The sequence below is a fragment of the Photinus pyralis genome, unplaced genomic scaffold (assembly GCF_008802855.1).
Source record: "Photinus pyralis isolate 1611_PpyrPB1 unplaced genomic scaffold, Ppyr1.3 Ppyr1.4_LG9, whole genome shotgun sequence".
NCBI classification, from domain to species: domain Eukaryota; kingdom Metazoa; phylum Arthropoda; class Insecta; order Coleoptera; family Lampyridae; genus Photinus; species Photinus pyralis.
In genome coordinates, this window is record NW_022170878.1 from 10415487 (window position 1) to 10433803 (window position 18317).

General features: G+C 41.4%; 1 protein-coding gene across 3 annotated transcripts; it reads left to right on the forward strand.

Annotated features, from left to right (window-relative positions):
* The first annotated feature begins 1778 nt into the window (after positions 1 to 1778).
* On the forward strand, positions 1779 to 18150 carry LOC116180231 (protein argonaute-2). 3 transcript variants are annotated; one of them, XM_031500120.1, is made up of 16 exons: positions 1779 to 2046; positions 3847 to 3994; positions 6285 to 6359; positions 6437 to 6681; positions 7308 to 7674; positions 8935 to 9012; positions 9072 to 9294; positions 9347 to 9577; positions 9666 to 9846; positions 10056 to 10189; positions 10776 to 10960; positions 11018 to 11184; positions 11505 to 11689; positions 11747 to 12080; positions 13930 to 14129; positions 16002 to 18150. In XM_031500120.1, exons 1-16 carry the CDS (start codon positions 2038 to 2040, stop codon positions 16108 to 16110), a joined length of 2871 nt encoding a protein of 956 aa, XP_031355980.1. In that variant the 5' UTR covers positions 1779 to 2037; the 3' UTR covers positions 16111 to 18150. The 3 variants fall into 3 exon arrangements, with proteins under 3 accessions (XP_031355980.1, XP_031355979.1, XP_031355981.1); XM_031500119.1 differs by having other exon boundaries at positions 1780 to 2046; positions 9666 to 9858; XM_031500121.1 differs by lacking the exons at positions 1779 to 2046; positions 3847 to 3994 and adding an exon at positions 4148 to 4462 and having other exon boundaries at positions 9666 to 9858.
* Positions 18151 to 18317: the final 167 nt, after the last annotated feature.

The following is an 18317-nucleotide window of genomic DNA, read 5'->3' on the forward strand; positions in this document are numbered from 1 at the left end:
TTATTGCACTGACGTCGCGACCTTGCCCGTTCTAATTTGTAATTTGGCGCGAAAACAATTGCTTTCAGGATCGATGCCATCCTAAAATTCCAATGTTTAAGGTGAGACAGTCCAGCTAGAAAAGACGCTTGGATGTTGGGGGTGAGTGATTTACCTTATCATTCCTCTTGTAAAAAGACCCCTCTATCCCCGTTCAAATTACAGAAACAGGTGCACGATTTGCACCTGGAACTAAACGCGATTCCTCGTAAAGCGCATGCGTTGCGCATTTGAAAATCGTTTAATTTGCAAAAAGGAAGAATTTTTATAAATAAATAGCCACAGGTGGGTATCCTGGTCATACGCAGAGACGAACTGCTTTGCACTAGAGCAGTAAGTTCTCAAGGATAAAAAACAACAGAGACGTCTTTGGATTTTTCCGATTTCATTGTCAAACTCCGTAAAGGCTTAAAGGTGAAAAACACTTAAAACTCCTACAAATTCGCAAGAACTTATAAAAAATTCCCAAAGGTATTAAACCCTTTAAAGAGTAAGACTCTAAAGGTCCTTAAAAACTCAAAGATTAATAAATACTCACAGTTTCAACGCTCGCAAAGACAGACGAAGTTTCTGGAATTTCTCAAAGGACTTTTTGAGGGCTTTTGAAGCCTCTACTTGTACTATTCAACTATTTTATGCGTATGCAGGGCTTTAGAAACTTCTCGAACAGAGACCCTGAAGAACCGACAAGATTTGAACGATTTTAAAAGTCACTGAAATGGTCTTGAATACTTTAAACTCTTACGGACCCATTAAGGTCAGTGTCGAGCTCCTAAGGGATCCCAAAAACTCTGGGGGACCTCCAAAAGCTCTTGCAAATATTTCGATTTGGATCTTAAGCTTTTCAAAACTACTCTTAAAGATTATTACAAGCGATTAAAGCCTCTTGAATAGTCTCCAAAGTTCTTAAAGTCCCTAAAGGCTACAAATAAACCGTGAAGACTATAGGAGATTAAGTATTTGGTAACTTATGAAGTCCCTTTCCTTTTACTACTCAACCCTCTCAGGCGCACTTAAAAACCGTTGCAGTCTCAAACTCAAAGAGCCTTTAAAAGTTGTAGAGGCAACAACATGAGCGTTTGTGAGCCTTTCAGTGTAGGTACTCAAGGTTCGTGTAGAGTTTTATAAAGCATTGCTTAGAGGCAACAGACTGAAAAAGTCTAACAGTTGGTCAGCTGTCTAAAGATTTCTAAGTGGCTTTAAGGATTTTTAAGAGTTGCATATGAATCGTACACTGCCCTGAAAGTGGCGCCGAAATTTAAAAACCGACGCACGCCCCTTGAAGGATTGGATTCAGGTTTAGCTTTAGACGCGAGTCAGGTGTACGCAGCATTAAAGCTGATAAAGAACAGCTGCGCATGCGTAGAGCAAGTCCGAGCTAAAATCTAGACATCTAGGTATCCAAAACAAGTGCTGTCGCAACAAAGATTGTTCGAAATTAAAAGTGAACAGTTTCTGTGTTATGGTGAAAGGTGCAACGAAGGGCGTGACCGATTGTCATCAATGTGCATTATGCTGTTTACGTTGTCAATCATCAAATAAACCTAATCGCCAAGGTGAGTGATGCGAAGTGTGTGTGTGTATCTTGTTTGTATCAAACCCGGCGTAGCCTTGAATTTTGTTATTTATTTTTTCCTCCCGTTCCGCCGTGACTGCGGTCTAGGCATTTCGTCTCCCGTGAAAAAACCAGCTGGCCATCTTTTTTTTTCGTTTTTCGTTCAAAAGGGGAGCGGGAGAAAGTTACATGTTATGATTCACTGACATTGAATTCACCCCGCTTCGCGCCGGGGGGGCACGGGGCGCACTTTTGGCCTACCCTAATCTTAACCACCCACGAGGGCTGTGCGGTACGATTTTTTTTTCGGTTGTTTCGGAAATGTGCAACGAAAGCGACACGTTCGCGATTGTGATGCAATTAGCGCGCTGATAACAATCGCGACGGCGGCGACGTATTTTGTTTTAAACTGCGACGGCTTTAATTAATTCGCCCCCCTCGAAATGTATGGGGTAAGTGGAAATTGCATTTCGGCGCGAATTTTACGAAACATCCACAGAAAAGGGGATAATTTGCTGTTTATGATAAGTGGCACATACGTCATCGTGACGTCCTGATTGTAGCGCAGGTAGCACAAAGGGCACACTTTTTATTGGTTGCGGGACATAAAATTGAAAAAAAAATCACGTAGGCGAATTCTGCAAGCACGCGCATTTTTAAATTGACAGCCCAACGGGGAGGTCATGGTCGTAATTGCGATTAACTAATTAATTAGGAATTAGGATGGTCAATGTAATTATGATCCTTTTCACGGAATTTCGATTGGTATTTCTAAGTGTTCTTAATTCTTAATTTGAAAATTCTCACATAAACGCATTGCGTAATTGTCTATATACAGAGTGTAACAGGCAACTGCAAAAAAATTGGATGGTAGTGGGCAGTAAAGAAAAGAAATTTTTCCAAAATGTATTATTTAGCGATTTAGATTTGTTATTTTCATGTTGAAAAACCTCCCATATAATTTGTTACTCCCCTAAAGAGGGGGATTTTTGAAATATGTTTACATTATAAAGAGCGTACCCAAAAACCTGGATAAAAGTCGCAAGTTCCATCCTTATAGTTCCTATGGTTCCCGAGTTAAAGAAGAAACTTAAATTTGTCGAACAAAATTTTCGTTTTGGTCCCCTCGCCACCCCATTTTTGTAAGATACTTTGTTTTTACACCCTGTATTTAAAAAATGTCACTTTTAATCGTTGTGTCGTTTGAAACTGACAGCAATAGAGTCGAAGGCGAGTTCGGCATGAGTAGGGGTATCCTATACTGCATTCATTATAAGAAGGTAGTATGTAGATGGCGCTGTGTTTGAAGATAAGCACACAGGAAAAATATAAAACGGCCCCAAATTATTGTAACGTAGAAATACTGACTCGTTATTTAACCAATCACAGTGAAAGTCAAAGTTTCCGTATGCTTTCTACCGCTACCTTCTTTTAAAATGAATACAGTATACTATGCGATCAAAAATGAGTTGCTGTCGAGTTACCTTTGGAATTTTTGTTTACATTGAAAATCATATTTAATTTGAACTTCCAAAGGTGACTCGACAATTTGATCTCCCGTTAGTCTTCTGCTCGCTAGGCGCTTTCGAGGTTATTATAGGCAGATCTATTTTAATTCATTTAAACCGAAAAAGCGTAAGCGTCTGATAGGGCGAATATATTTGTGCCGAATTCGCTGGGTCTCTCGGCACTAGTTTTGGAACTACCACTATTGCATGATAGTTTAATGGCAGCTCTATTATTAAGCGAGTTCGGCACAAACTGAAGCGGAGCAAAGTTCCATAGTGCGAGTCTATTTGTGCTGAGCGAGCCGAATTTGGGTCCATCACTGTTGCTTGAAAGTTTCAATGCTTTCAGAAACCGAAGCAGAGTTAAGAGTCTCTCGTTCGCAACTACTTTTGGTTCAAATGACAGCTCTATTTTAATGCCGAGCGAGCCGAAGCCAAATTTGGCACAAATCGAAGCAGAGTAAGGGTCCAATTGAGCGAGTGTAGTTTTCGAACTATGATTTTTGCTTGAAAGTCTCATAAAAGCTATATTTTAATTAACCAATGCAGAGTTTACTTATTCCAAACTCGAACCAGTTGCTGTTGTCGAGACAAGCTTAATGAGTTTATGCCGAACTCGCCTTTTGCGGGTTTGCGTATCGAAAGAATTTGCGTGCAGCGCGCAACAAAAGACGTTTTGACTTCCAAATTAAGCCTAAATTTTGAATGAATAAGAGAGAGTAACGAGTGGTTTTTATTCTTTAGGGTAGGATGTCGGCCGATACCGAACTGACGAGCATGCAGACTGGGATACAGCAATTACTACCCGACATTGCGACTCTCAGTTTACTGCATAGACCCCAAGGATTAAACCCGCACCATCCCCATCATCCGAATATGCAACCGCAAACGGGTAAGTGTTCGAGCAATCGGGGACGTACGTCGCCAATAATATGTTACCGCGATTGGAACAGACGAAGTCGATAGGGCGCGTGCGCACTTCGTCCACGACGTACTGGATTTACGTGTACATTTTCCAGAAATCTGATTCATCTCAATCCGAAGCAGCAAATTTCACCCACAGGTTTTCATTAGACGAACGTTACCTAGCATTAATCGCCTCTACTCGTTCCCAATTGCGAACGTAACTGTAAATGCGCGAAGTTTCCTTGTTTCGGTCAGTAAAGCGCCAGACAAGGACGGTAAATGATCGTAGGGCGTGAGGTAGTAAAAATGCGTGACGTCACGGCAGTTCAGTGCAAATGAGCAAATGTCCGCCTGCCTTTGTAACTTAAACAGACACTTTTCTGGTTTGTGGTGTGTTTTGTGTGTTTGTGCGACGATATTTTAAGTTCGAAAATGTATCCCGGACCAGGAGGCCGTAAGTTTCCAATCGTCCACCTACCCTTTCGCGCTTTTCGCGACGCGTTTACCGAAAACGAGGCCTTCACCCCCATTCGGGCGAATTTCGCGACCGAGGAGGCCTCGCGGAAGACCTAACCTTTCATTTGCGCGTTTTTTTCAATTTTAAGGTCAAACCGAGGAGGTATTTAAATGCCCCCGAGTGGTCGCCGTCGAAGTTGAGCTATCTCGATTTGATTTCCGCCAAAAATCGATACGGACTTAAAAGGCTGGCCTTGATTACTAAGAAAATATTCTATAATGGGATGTGGATTTTATATACAGGGTGTATTGAATGTGTTCCAAATACCCTTTAAAGAGAGGCCGCTGTATTTCGGGTTCATCGACCTTCGACCAGTCTGCTAAAAACTTTATTGATTTAATCTAACCCGCCCTCCCCCTTTCCCCAAACGTCGCGCCTTTTACGTTTTCCGAGCTTTATTTACAAATAGTTCACGTTTTTGTTATTAATTTAGTCCGATTGAAATCGACAGTTTAAGGTAGATGGCGCTGACGCCTAATTAATATTAATATGTGTGTGGGGCCCCGTTAAATAAGCGCGATAAGATTGCGTGACCCAAATTCGATTCTAAAATGAGATAGAAATCGAATTATGTAAGTAATGATAAGGGGGTATCGTGTGAAGTTAATTCGCAGACTTATCGTATCGACCTATTTTGTTTCGCACTAGCGATCCCCTTGAAAGTACCGAACATTGGCCGTATAGTGTTTTGTTATTCTGCTCCGTAAGTATGCTCTTCGTTTGATCAGCCCCAAGAAAGCTGTATAGGAAATATTCTAACTTGAATTGTAAGAGGATTCCTTGGAAGATTTGCAGAAAGGTATGGAATACCCCTCTCACTATGGTCCTTTTTCTACAATCATCCTGCATGTGTATTCACACCCCCCCTCAGAGGTACGTTCTTTCGCTTATCGCTAAGCCCTGAGTCTTCTCGTGATAAAAGAGCAACAGTCTCTCTATTTTTTCGAGTATTCAATGCTCCACCCCGGCGCCATGTTCTATGGTCAGCACCCTGTAAGAATGAAGAGCATTAGTTGTATCGGGCAAAAACAAAATCTGGGTGGGTATGGATTACCCTCCAGTAAAGGAAAATTTAATGACCTTTTCCCCACAATCACTATTATCAACGTGACACCGTTCGTATACTAATAAATAAACTCATCTTATGGCCCCCTGGTACTATTCCATACTTCCAAAGGTCCCTTCCGAAAATATACAGTGCAAGAGTAACTTGCTTTGGAGAAAAACATTGAACCGATAGGTATGGAGTACAGTAAAACAAAATACAATGGCCCTCTCCCTACAATCATTATGCTGCCAGGAGAACATGATGAATGAGGAAATCTTTCCATCATCAAGCAAGGTTTATGACTTAAATTTTTGTATCAGGAGAATATAATGTATGGGTAGGTGCTTCTGCTCCTATGATTAGAATAACTTCTTACCAGGGTAGACATTAAATCATCTCTATAGTGACAGTTTTCCAAAAATTTGACCGAGAATGTTACTATCTCAGAAGTGGGATAGCGAATTTTGCTTGCCGAATTAAAAATACTTAATTTAGTAGATTCTAGGTTTCATTAAAAGGAACGCCCTGTACATTTAGGCCCGTTTCAAAAAGGAATCATGGACTAAAAGCAGTTAGTGAAATATTTGAAATAGTAATTTTTATACAGGGTGTCCACTTTCTATGGAACTGTGTCACTGCAAGTACAACGCCTGTAATTCGTACCTGCACTGAAGAGATGAGCTATTATCAATTTTGCAATTTCTCTTTCAGAGTCATGGCAGTCCAGTCCCCCATGTCAAACTTCGAGTCCAACCACACAAACCACATTCGCAGATCCGCTATCAAGTAGGTGTTGGATCAGAAAAAAATAAATTGAACTTGTTTTTTGTTTCTTCGTTGTAAAAAGTTTGGTTCTGTTGCAGCGGGAACATCTGGTGGTGCCTTAGGTGGCACGAGCACTGCCGTCGCGTTACCGGGAGCTGCTGGCGCCACACTAACGACGGGAACGCCCCCCGACCCGCCCCACTTTCAATGTCCGCGTCGTCCAAACCTGGGTCGGGAGGGCCGTCCGATCGGCCTTAAAGCTAATCACTTTCAAATTTCCATGCCGAGAGGTTTCGTACACCACTACGATGTTACCATACAACCTGATAAGTGTCCGCGAAAGGTGAGTTATCCGTAACCCTCTACCCCCCCCCCTCCTCTCAAATTTTAATTTCGTTGTTACCCATTTTAGAATTAGGTGCCAAGAATACAGAGGGGGTTGGATAAAAAAACTTTTGATTTATATGAGGCTACATTAATATAGAACCCCCCCCCACGAACTGTTCCTAGGTGCTTCTATAGTATCTATGAGTTTTGATAGTTCTGTAAAGGCTTGGGAGCCTTTAGAGCCTCTAATTGGCTTGTTAGAACCTTTAAAAGTGTTTTAAGGGCCCTCATGAGTATTTAATCTTTATCACCCTGTAGATTTTTATGGGTTTGTAAGTGCATTTAAGGGTCGCCAACTGTTCCCAAAGGTTTTCTTAGGGCTTTCAAAGCCGTTACGATAGTCCAAAGAATCCAAGGAGGCTGCTAAGGCAACTGTTTTAAGATCTTTGTAAGAGTTCTTAAGGGTTGTAATGTTGGGGGGGGGGGCGTTCATTCAACATTAGTTTTTGTTTGCGGCGGCTTAAGCACTAGTTATGTTGTTAACGGCACCTACTTTTGAAGTGGATTACAACAAAATTAGACGGGGTGGTGGTGGGGGGGGGGTTATGGTTTTTTTTGACGCGACTAAGGCGAACCTTTCAGGTAAACAGGGAAATCATCGAAACAATGGTTCACGCGTACAGCAAAATTTTCGGCAATCTGAAGCCAGTTTTCGACGGACGCAACAACCTGTACACGAGGGACCCGCTGCCGATAGGAAACTCGAGGGAGGAGCTGGAGGTGACGCTGCCCGGCGAGGGGAAGGATCGGCTGTTTCGCGTCACGATCAAGTGGGTGGCGCAGGTGTCGCTGTACGGCCTGGAGGAGGCGCTCGAGGGCCGCACCAGGCAGATACCGTACGAGGCGATACTGGCGCTCGACGTCGTGATGAGGCATCTACCTTCGATGAGTTACACGCCGGTCGGTAGAAGTTTTTTTAGCACGCCCGAGGGATACTATCACCCTTTAGGTAAGTTTCAAAATTTGACCCACAAGCTTTCATTTCTGAAACATTTTCTGCTGCTTTGCCAATTTTCTCCACATTTCCAACATGTTTCTGACATTTGTGGATGCTTATACAGTGTGTTCTATTTTGGTTGAGACTGCAGTATATCTCAGCTGTTTTAAAGATAGAGATTTTCGTATAATACGACAAACAGAACAAATCTTGCCACTTTTGTTTCTCAGATACAGGGTGAAAACGAGAAGTTTGACTTTTTGAGATGTTATATCTTACTACCCATGTGAGATAGAAAAAAGGTAAACACTGCGTAATTCAGTGGCGTAGTCAAACAAATTTTTTACGGTTTTTAAATAGTAGGCCATGGATTTGTGGAGTTTTGTTTATTGAATGGTTCTGTTACCATTTCGAGAAAGTCATCATGATAATAGTACTGAGTCTTATATCATCGAAACTTTCTTCTTCCATCCCCCCCCCCCCCCCCAAGAGGTTAATATATACAGAGTGTTGCATTTGAAAAATACTAATCTAAAAGTCAATCTGTTCGTGTTCACCCTGTATCTCCGAAACAAACGCAGCGATATAGCTGATATACACTGCGGTCGAAATAGGACACACTGTACATAGTAGTGGATCAGTGGATTGTTTTGTGTGTGCATGCTTGAAAATTCGTAGTGACCCAGTGCTACGACAAGCGGTGCAAGTGCTTTGGGTACTGCTTGGGAAAGGGTGCTGGAAGAGTAAACTGTTGACGTCCTGCTATTAAGTACTTCTCTAAACTCGATAGGTTCAAGCTCTAACATACATTTTCTTCAATCTTCGTATTTTTTGCATGTCTAATTTTGCATGTTTGTGTGGTTTTGGTGTGTAGATTAGTATTTTGACCCCCCCCCCCTCCTTCCTGTCTCCGAATTCAAAACTCTATACAATTCTTATATTTTTACCTAATTACATGTGTCTAATTTCATTAATTAATTATTGCGTACTAATTTTTACTTTATCCTGGAAATGATTCATATAATTAATTGCAGAAGTATCGTCTCTAATTTAATTAATTTCTGGCCCTACCCCCTAATTTCTTTTAATTAAAATAATTACTACTAATTACTTCTAATTATCATATAATTAATGTGCACTAGTAGTAATTTTGACTAATCTGTTCAACTTGCACATGAATAGCTGTATTACTAATTGGCAATTAGTGTGCTTTTATGCTTAATTTTGAAACAGTGTCACTAATTTACAAATTAATTCGCAATTTGATTTCAGGCGGCGGAAGAGAAGTCTGGTTCGGTTTTCATCAGTCTGTTCGTCCTAGTCAATGGAAGATGATGCTCAATATTGACGGTGAGTGTCTCCCCTCCCCCCGGCAACCGTCACTAATTTGTCTCGAATGTTTCTTGCAGTGTCAGCAACCGCGTTTTACAAGGCGCAACCAGTCATAGAATTTATGTGCGAAGTTTTAGATATAAGAGACATTAATGAACAAAGAAAACCGCTGACGGACAGCCAAAGGGTGAAATTTACCAAGGAGATTAAGGGCTTAAAAATCGAGATAACGCACTGCGGCACGATGCGTCGAAAATACAGGGTCTGCAACGTCACGCGAAGACCGGCTCAAATGCAATCGTAAGTCGAGTCCTCTTAAGATTGACTTTGCTTGATGTGGTTCCCCTTACAGATTCCCTTTACAATTAGATAATGGACAGACTGTAGAGTGTACGGTAGCTAAGTATTTCCTGGACAAGTACAAGATGAAATTGAGGTATCCGCATTTACCTTGCCTTCAAGTCGGCCAAGAGCACAAGCACACCTACTTGCCGTTAGAGGTTTGCAACATTGTCGCCGGACAGCGGTGTATAAAGAAATTGACGGACATGCAAACCTCGACGATGATCAAGGCCACTGCTAGGTAACCCCAATTTGAAAGTGTCTGTGAAGTTAGCACTTCACAGTCATAAGTTGTAGGTGGCGCCAGTGTCTGACTTGCTCAATTACAGATCGGCGCCAGACAGAGAGAGGGAGATTAACAACCTGGTGCGGCGGGCCGATTTCAACAACGACGCGTACGTTCAAGAGTTCGGTCTGACGATCAGCAACAACATGATGGAGGTGCGCGGTCGCGTGCTTCCGCCTCCCAAGCTGCAGTACGGCGGCAGGGTAGCGTCCCTCAGCGGACAGGTGGGCTGGCACGTCAGTTTCATGTTGTATTTCTTTATTAGCGTAGATTAGACTGGATGAATTGGTGTCGTACGTTTGTCTTGGGGGTAACTTAGAGCATGAGTTTCTGCGCGATTCTTTGCGATAAATGTGGGCATGCGTGACGTATTTCTTTAGCTCAGGCCGGTTTCGGAGTCTCGTTTGTTATACGCGGTGTTTAATACTTGCAGAGCAAGCAGCAGGCGATGCCGAACCAGGGCGTGTGGGACATGCGAGGGAAGCAGTTCTTTACCGGCGTCGAAATTCGAGTGTGGGCGATCGCGTGCTTTGCTCCTCAGAGAACTGTGCGAGAAGATGCCTTGCGGTAAGTACGAGGGGAACACATGACCTACTCGAGAAATGTACGAGGTTCTTTTTTCTATTGCAAATTTATTCTTGAATGACTGGGTCTGTTTGGATTCAGCCCCCCCCTCCCCCAGCCTAGCGGATCCCTCACTTTTGTGTTTTTTAACATTAAAATGGAGCCAGAAGGTAAGTGGTAAGAACCAAAACTCAAGAGGTGGAATTAAAGGGGGGGGGGGGGGAGGTCGAGTTGTGCGCATTTGCGTTGCTACTTGGCAGTAATGATTGTTAAGTGCAAGTCATACTACTGGGTGTATTACCCTCCCTCTCAATGACCGGGTCGCACTGTCGAGGGGAGGGTTGAATGCAGTAAATGTGGAATTTTTTTATCACCTGGGGGGGGGGGGGTTGTAATAAGATGGATGGAATGGTATTTCGTGGCCATCAAACATAAAAAATGTGATGCTATCAAAATCATGGTCCTTTTATGAGCCGAATCAAATTTCTGTTTGCCTTTTTGAATATTGCAACGATATTTAAAATTGTTATTCAATTGTTCTTTCGCGTTGTATAAACAATTTTTGTTTGAGTGCGCGTTGTTATTTCAGGAATTTTACGCAGCAGCTACAGAAGATCTCGAACGACGCGGGCATGCCGATAATAGGTCAGCCGTGTTTCTGCAAGTACGCGACCGGTCCCGATCAAGTGGAACCAATGTTTCGATATCTCAAGTCGACTTTTCAGGCGCTACAACTCGTCGTGGTTGTACTACCTGGAAAAACTCCCGTCTATGGTAAAGCGCGCGCGCGCGCCCCCTTGGCTTTTGCGCTTACGTTCTTTTGTTTTTCAGCCGAAGTTAAAAGGGTAGGCGACACTGTACTCGGTATGGCCACCCAATGTGTTCAAGCAAAAAATGTAAACAAAACTTCCCCGCAAACTCTATCCAACCTTTGTCTTAAAATCAACGTAAAATTAGGAGGAATCAATAGTATTTTAGTGCCATCCATTAGACCAAAGGTGAGTGGTGCGAGCACGAACGTATAAATTAAGACGGACTGCTGATCAAACGAGGTAGAAATGGCCCTAGCATGGGCGCGGCCATGATGTGCACGTTTTAGTTATTTTCTAGGGGAATTTTCCTACTGCTGAGACTATTGCAGCCTTGTAAAATGACATGTGTCACAGTAATTTATTTATTTATGTTTGTTTATTGGCCAATTTGAATTTCGCGCACAATGAGTGCACATCATGGCTGCCCCCATGTAGGTGTCATTTGTCAATTCAGCAGTTTTAATTTATAAGTTCGCTTTGCGGAATGACCGAGCTTTCGGTTTTAGATATTTAACGAACCGGTGATATTTTTGGGTGCCGATGTCACCCATCCACCAGCTGGTGATAATAAGAAGCCTTCTATTGCTGCTGTTGTTGGTTCAATGGACGCTCATCCCTCACGCTACGCAGCAACCGTTCGTGTCCAGCAACACCGCCAAGAAATTATACAAGAACTTAGTTCCATGGTTCGGTACGTTCACCCCTCCGACTATCGCAATTCGGGTTCACCTTCAGTTGTTTTTTACAGGGAGCTGTTAATTATGTTTTATAAATCGACGGGCGGTTACAAACCTCATAGAATAATATTGTATCGCGACGGCGTATCCGAGGGGCAATTTCTGCAGCTGCTCCAGCACGAGTTGACGGCGATTCGCGAGGCGTGCATCAAACTGGAGGCCGACTATAAGCCGGGCATCACGTTCATCGTAGTACAAAAGAGGCATCACACGCGTCTGTTCTGCGCCGATAAGAAGGAGCAGAGCGGCAAGAGCGGGAACATTCCGGCTGGTACGACCGTCGACGTCGGCATCACCCATCCGACCGAATTCGACTTTTACCTTTGCAGTCATCAGGGCATTCAAGTAGGTACCATTTTTCACGAGTCCCTCCCACTTTCTTTACGAGTTTTTTCTATTTTCCATAAATCCCAAAAGGTCATAGCTATTTGCTGTATGTTTTTCTATATTAGAAGCACTGCGCATGCGCACATTAATCGTCAAGATTTTTCTTGACTCAGGTGCTCAGGTACCCCTCCCCCGGGTACTATATGTTCTCTTCTAAAATGTTCAGCCTTAGGAAGATTACTTTTAGGGGAATTTGCATACATAAAAGTTCTTGAGGCTGAACGTCTTGAGGAACATACAGTACCGGGGGGGTCTGGGGGGGGGTGCAATACCCCCCAGCACACAAGAAGAATCGATATTTTTTCCAAAAAAATTATCTCATTCCCCTAACAGTTCTTAAGGGTTGAACGTCTTGGGGATAACATACCATACCGAGCGTATGTATAGAATACCCCCCTCCCCTCCCAGGAAAAAATGGGAATTTTTTTAAAACGATCGATTTTTCTTGTATGCTGGGTGGTAGAAGATTACTTTTAGGGGAATTTGCATACATAAAAATTATTAAGGCTGAACATATTGGAGGATAACATACAATGCTGGGGGGTGTGGAATACCCCCCAGCACACAAGAAGAATCAATTGTTTTTTTAAATTCTCATTCACCTGAAAGTTCTTAAGGGTTGAACGTCTTGGGGATAACATACCACACCCTCATACCAGACCGAAGGTATCTATAGAATACCCCCTCCCCTCCCAGGAAAAAATGGGAATTTTTTTAAAACGATCGATTTTTCTTGAGTGCTGGGTGGTAGAAGATTACTCTTAGGGGAATTTGCATACATAAAAATTATTAAGGGCTGAACATATTGGAGGATAACATACAAGAAGAATCAATTGTTTTTTTTAATTCTCATTCACCTGAAAGTTCTTAGGGGTTGAACGTCTTGGGGGATAACATGCAATACCGAGGGTATAGAATATATTCTATACCCTCGGTAACATATGTGATCCTCCTCCTGGAATGAGAATTTAAAAAAACAATCGATTCTTGTGTGCTGGGGAGTAATTCCATACCGAAGAATACCCCCAAGAAAAAATGGAAATTTTTTTTAAAAAAGAATCGATTCTTCTGGTGTGCTGGGTGGTATTCCATACCCCCCAGCATTCTATGATATTCTCCAGGATGTTCGGCCTTAAGAATTTTTATGTATGCAAATTACCCATTTTTTCCTGGGTTGGGGGGGGGGGGGTATTCTATACCCTATGGTATGTTATCCCCCAAGACGTTCAACCCTTAAGAACTTTCAGGGGAATGAGAATTAAAAAAAAACAATTAATTCTTCTTGTGTGCTGGGGTTTATGTGAATAAAAAAAAAATAGATTCTTTTTGGGTGCTGGGGGGATGTTATACACCCCAGACCCCTCGGTACTGTATGTTCCCCAAGACGTTCGGCCTTAAGAAGATTACTTTTAGGGAAATTTTTCATACATTACTGACTGAACGTTTTGGGGGAGAACATACAGTACTGGAGGGTTGGAATACCTCCCCTCTATTAAATATAATGAAATCTGTAGGGGTAGTTACAACCTCGGAGGGATACAGAAAGTGCGCTAAAAATGTAATGTTATTGTTTTGTTATTTATATTGAGCCACTGCTGTCGCAGCGCCAATGTAGCGGTATGAACGCGCAGCTGTCATTTGGCGTCTGTCATTTTTTCTCAGCGAAAATACTTTCCGCTTTGGCGCTGGAAACAGCTGAATGTTATATTTACATGTTAACCTTGTGATTATTTTTTCTCTAGATTTGTACTAGCAACGTACAAAACAATAGACGATCGCGATTTTTAACAATGCCATTGTGTTACAGGGTACTTCAAGACCGTCGCACTATCACGTCCTGTGGGACGACTCCCATCTGGACTCGGACGAATTGCAATGTCTCACGTATCAGTTGTGCCACACGTACGTGCGCTGCACTCGTTCCGTTTCCATTCCGGCGCCGGCCTACTACGCCCACCTCGTCGCGTTTCGCGCTCGATACCATCTCGTCGAGAAAGAGCACGACAGGTAAAGCACGACGTTTTAAAAATACGAGGCGTTTACGCAAAATTTAATCGTTGAAACAGAGCTGAACACTACTTGTTTTTTAGTTTGTCAAAATTACCACAGAAAATTTTCAAATATTCTGTATTTAAATATAATGATGAAATAAAAATATCTCTTGAGATATTATTAAATAAATTAAATATTACAATATATGATCCATAACAGAAAACAAAACATTTTCATTTGTTACTGAGGTAGTTAGTTTCAGTCTCGGAAAGTTTCATTTTTGAACAAAAAAAAAACTTATTTTCTGCAAGCTCAAACGACACAGAGGGCGCCACCAGGTCAAGTGACCTTGGAACTAATAGGGGATCTAATTTCAACGCGTCTGCAGTGACCTTGATGGCCGATTGAGGAACTAACTTGAAGGTGGCTAGGGTGTAGTGCTGTGGATACTTGGTTTTTTCCCAAAATGAACCAATCGGAAGCAAGAGGGATTCGCTTCTCGATCTCGTTACGTAGAAATGTGATGAGATTGGGTAAACGCCTACTTTAGGACCAAAAGGATAACCATTACCATGCCATAGTTCAGAATTAGAACTGGAATCAGTGGTTCCCAAGGTCACTACTTGGTGGCGCCACTAACAGGGATAAGGGTCGACAACGTGTCGTTTGATTTTGAGTCAGGAACTATATTCTACTAAGAATACAGGGAGATTCAAGTAGCTCGTTCGTTTTTAAACTTAAAGTTGAATTAGAAAGTTGAAATTTGGTTTACAGCCATAATCGATTGCAAATTGAAATAAAATAATTTCAAGATGGCGCCGCTTCCGTATATACTCGAAAAGAATTTCGCCTGTTATACTTTTAAACGCCTTTTATAATTTTATTTATACTACTTTCAAAAAATGCTCAATAAGCACCGGAAAATTTAAATCTACATAGTTCTGGACATTTTTTGATTGCTAACTTTAAAAAATCGCAGCAGCCCTGGAAAGTTTCAGAAGTCACTCAAAAAATTCCTTAGACGATAAGGATGTGATTATATAAAAGAGCACTTCCTTATCTCGAACGGTTTAAGAGATATGAATTTTTGAATGGACCCTTGCATCGTCAAATTTGACATATGTCAAAAACTATGACAGATTTTTGACAGATAGGAATTCAGTATAACATAGCGTATTTACACGAAAATAGAAAATAATATGTTTCTATTTTAAAAAAGCCAAGATGATGCCACTTCCAGTATTTACTGAAGCGGCGCCATTGAAATTATTGTATATCAATTCGCAATGCTCGATTATGGCTGTATACCAAATGTCAAGTTTCTACAAGGAACGGTCCATGTGAATCGCCCTGTATACGTAAATTTAACTTAAAGATCTTGGACAAATATCTTAAGATATTGGGAATTTGGAAATTACCGCCATCTAAGAGTAGGTTTTATAAATTACAAAACGGGCGGCAACTTTGCTGTTTATAACTTCACTTTTTATTTATGTTGTGCACTGTACGTTTTAGGCAAAACTGTTCTGTGGACGAATTTGCCAATGTATACAGTGTTGTCAGATTTATGTTCCTACAGAGGGTGGTAATTTGTAATGTATAAGATAATAAAGTAACGGTGGATGGCGTGCTTGGCGGAAATTTGGGTATGGCAAACGACCAGACATTTCGAAATGCGAAGGGCGCAGTGATAAATGAAAAACAAGAAACTGGAGCAAGATTAAGTGTAGACTGCTATCTAGTTGCATGCTGTGTTTGAAAATAAAAGGACACTGACCGTGAATCTAAGGTGGAACTCTAAAAGAGGACTGCGCGCCACCTACTTTTAGCTGTGCTTACTAAAATAACGTGTTTAGGGATGTTTGTACTAAATGAACTTTTTTCTAGCGGCGAAGGTTCGCACCAGTCCGGCTCGTCGGAGGATCGTACGCCGGGAGCGATGGCGCGCGCGATTACGGTCCACGCCGATACCAAGAAAGTGATGTATTTCGCTTAAGTCTCGCGCGTATTAATTCTTGGTGTGCCAAAAATTGCTGTTATCATCGCTTTTTGTTGTTGTTGTTGGCAGTCGAAATACCAAATTGCCAAATGACCGGCCCCCTTTCTTTTGAATTTCGTTTACGCTTATTACGCACCTTATAATTTATTTTTAAGTTTTATCGTCAATTGCGGAATTTGGTATTTGTAGTTTTTTAGTCGGTTAAACGTACCTAGTTTGGTGGGGATGATCATTTTTCGTATTGCCTTATGAATGTAGACATAGCGCAGCTTGTCCTTGGCCGATTTATTTTTTATTTTTTTTTTGCGTCAATTGTACATGTTCAGTTCGTTCCACCATCCAATCAGTGTGTATGCGTATGTGTGTGTCTGTCTGTCTGTCTGCGTCGTAACTGAAATCTATAGCTTTAAACCGTAATGTCTTTCTAAACCTCAAGAGAAGAAGTCTTAAGCGGGAAGTTTTTGAATCTTGGTGCTGACGTTCTGAAAACCAAATTGTATTGTACATTTACTTTAGATGTTAAAATTTTAAAGGTAATCTCGAATCTAACCCATCTTATTTATTCATATCTGCCGTGTGTACTATAAAAAGAGGAATGGGGGGGAGAAATTGCATATTGTACATAATAAAATAGCGAGAACTCTCTTTATTGTTACAATGGGTCTAGACAATAAAATAAGAAAGAATACTTGTTTAGGCAACATTCCAAAAAGCACAAACTAATAGCTAGGTATTTTTGTTTCGTTTATTCGTAAGTGATTTTTCGAAATGTACTAACGTACGTTCGGTATCCTGGGTGTCATTTACGAGTAACATTATTCCAATGTATTTTTAAATTACCCGGCGACGGGTACTATTATTATAAGCGCCTCTGTTCGTATTTTATTTATTATTACTATTATTTTAATCGTAGAGTAGAAATTAGTGTGTACTGAAAGATAGTCTTCATTTTTACACGCGCATGGTCTCTGCACCTCAATAGATGGCGTCGGCGTAAATTTCTATCGAACAGTGTTGTCAAGTGGCACCACTGTTAAGGTGAACGCCCGAAACCGTCTCATGTGACCCATCACAATTTCATCTCCTAGAAAGTGCAATGCAACCCAAAATTACCAAAGTACAGGTTGAGGTCGGGATCTTGTATTTTAATTAGTGCCTACTGTGTATCACGTGACCCAAATAATTTTAGTATTAAGTTAATCAGAGATACTTACACTACAGTAGCTAAAGCGCCAGACTGTCACGTGACCCCCCGGGCGGTGAGGTTCTGCGCGAAAATCGCGTGACGTGCAACTGTTTCTGTCCACGTCACGTGACCTTCGCGCCAGAACCCGACTGCCCGGGTTAGGTGGCCCTTTGACTACTCGCGACGGACGAGAAACGCAACTTATTGTTCTTGTGCTCCCGCCGCCTAATGTTTTTCTTTTTTTTTTAGTATTTAGCCTTACGTACAAATTTAGATTTAAGACGACAATATTCGTGTTGCGTTTCCCTTTCGTCGCAATCGCTGAAAAGGGGGGTATTAAGCCGGGAAATTTTAATGTAGCAAATTCCTCATAATGTTAGTTAGGATCAAGACAAGTGGTGAGCTAAGTTGCCGTCGTTTTGTTATACATACATATCTCGGAAGATATTCAGACAATAACCGATTTCTCATATCATGTTAAATTTTCGATCACATACGGACAAAAAGATATCAACGCCCCCGCGCATCTTAGCGTCACCGCCGGTTTTCTTAAGTCGTGTGCAGTGCAGGAGAGAGGAATCAATGTTCTCAAATTTAAGTCTCTATTTTTGTTGCTTTAAGCAAATAGGTTGTTATACGAGCCAATTTTAATTATTATTATTATTAATAATACTTAACGTACTACGTAGTCATAGAGCATATCAATTTTTGTTGTAGATTTTAAGTCGCCCATTACGTTGTCATTTTTAATTGTGGTTGCAATAGCTTGTTACGTCGTAAACCTTTCATTTTTACACTTTACAAAACAAATTTGGTCTTGTGAATCACGTTGACGTTTGTTAATTAAACTGGCAGACAAATTCTGTATTTTACGTCTTAATAAATTATTATATATACTGCTGTATTATCATTCAGAAATACTGTCTAAACCCTGGTTCACCATTAGAAACACTCACCCAGAGTTACTGGGGGTTCTTGCAAATGATATTTTTTGGATGGCTGTGCCTCAAAAGTAATC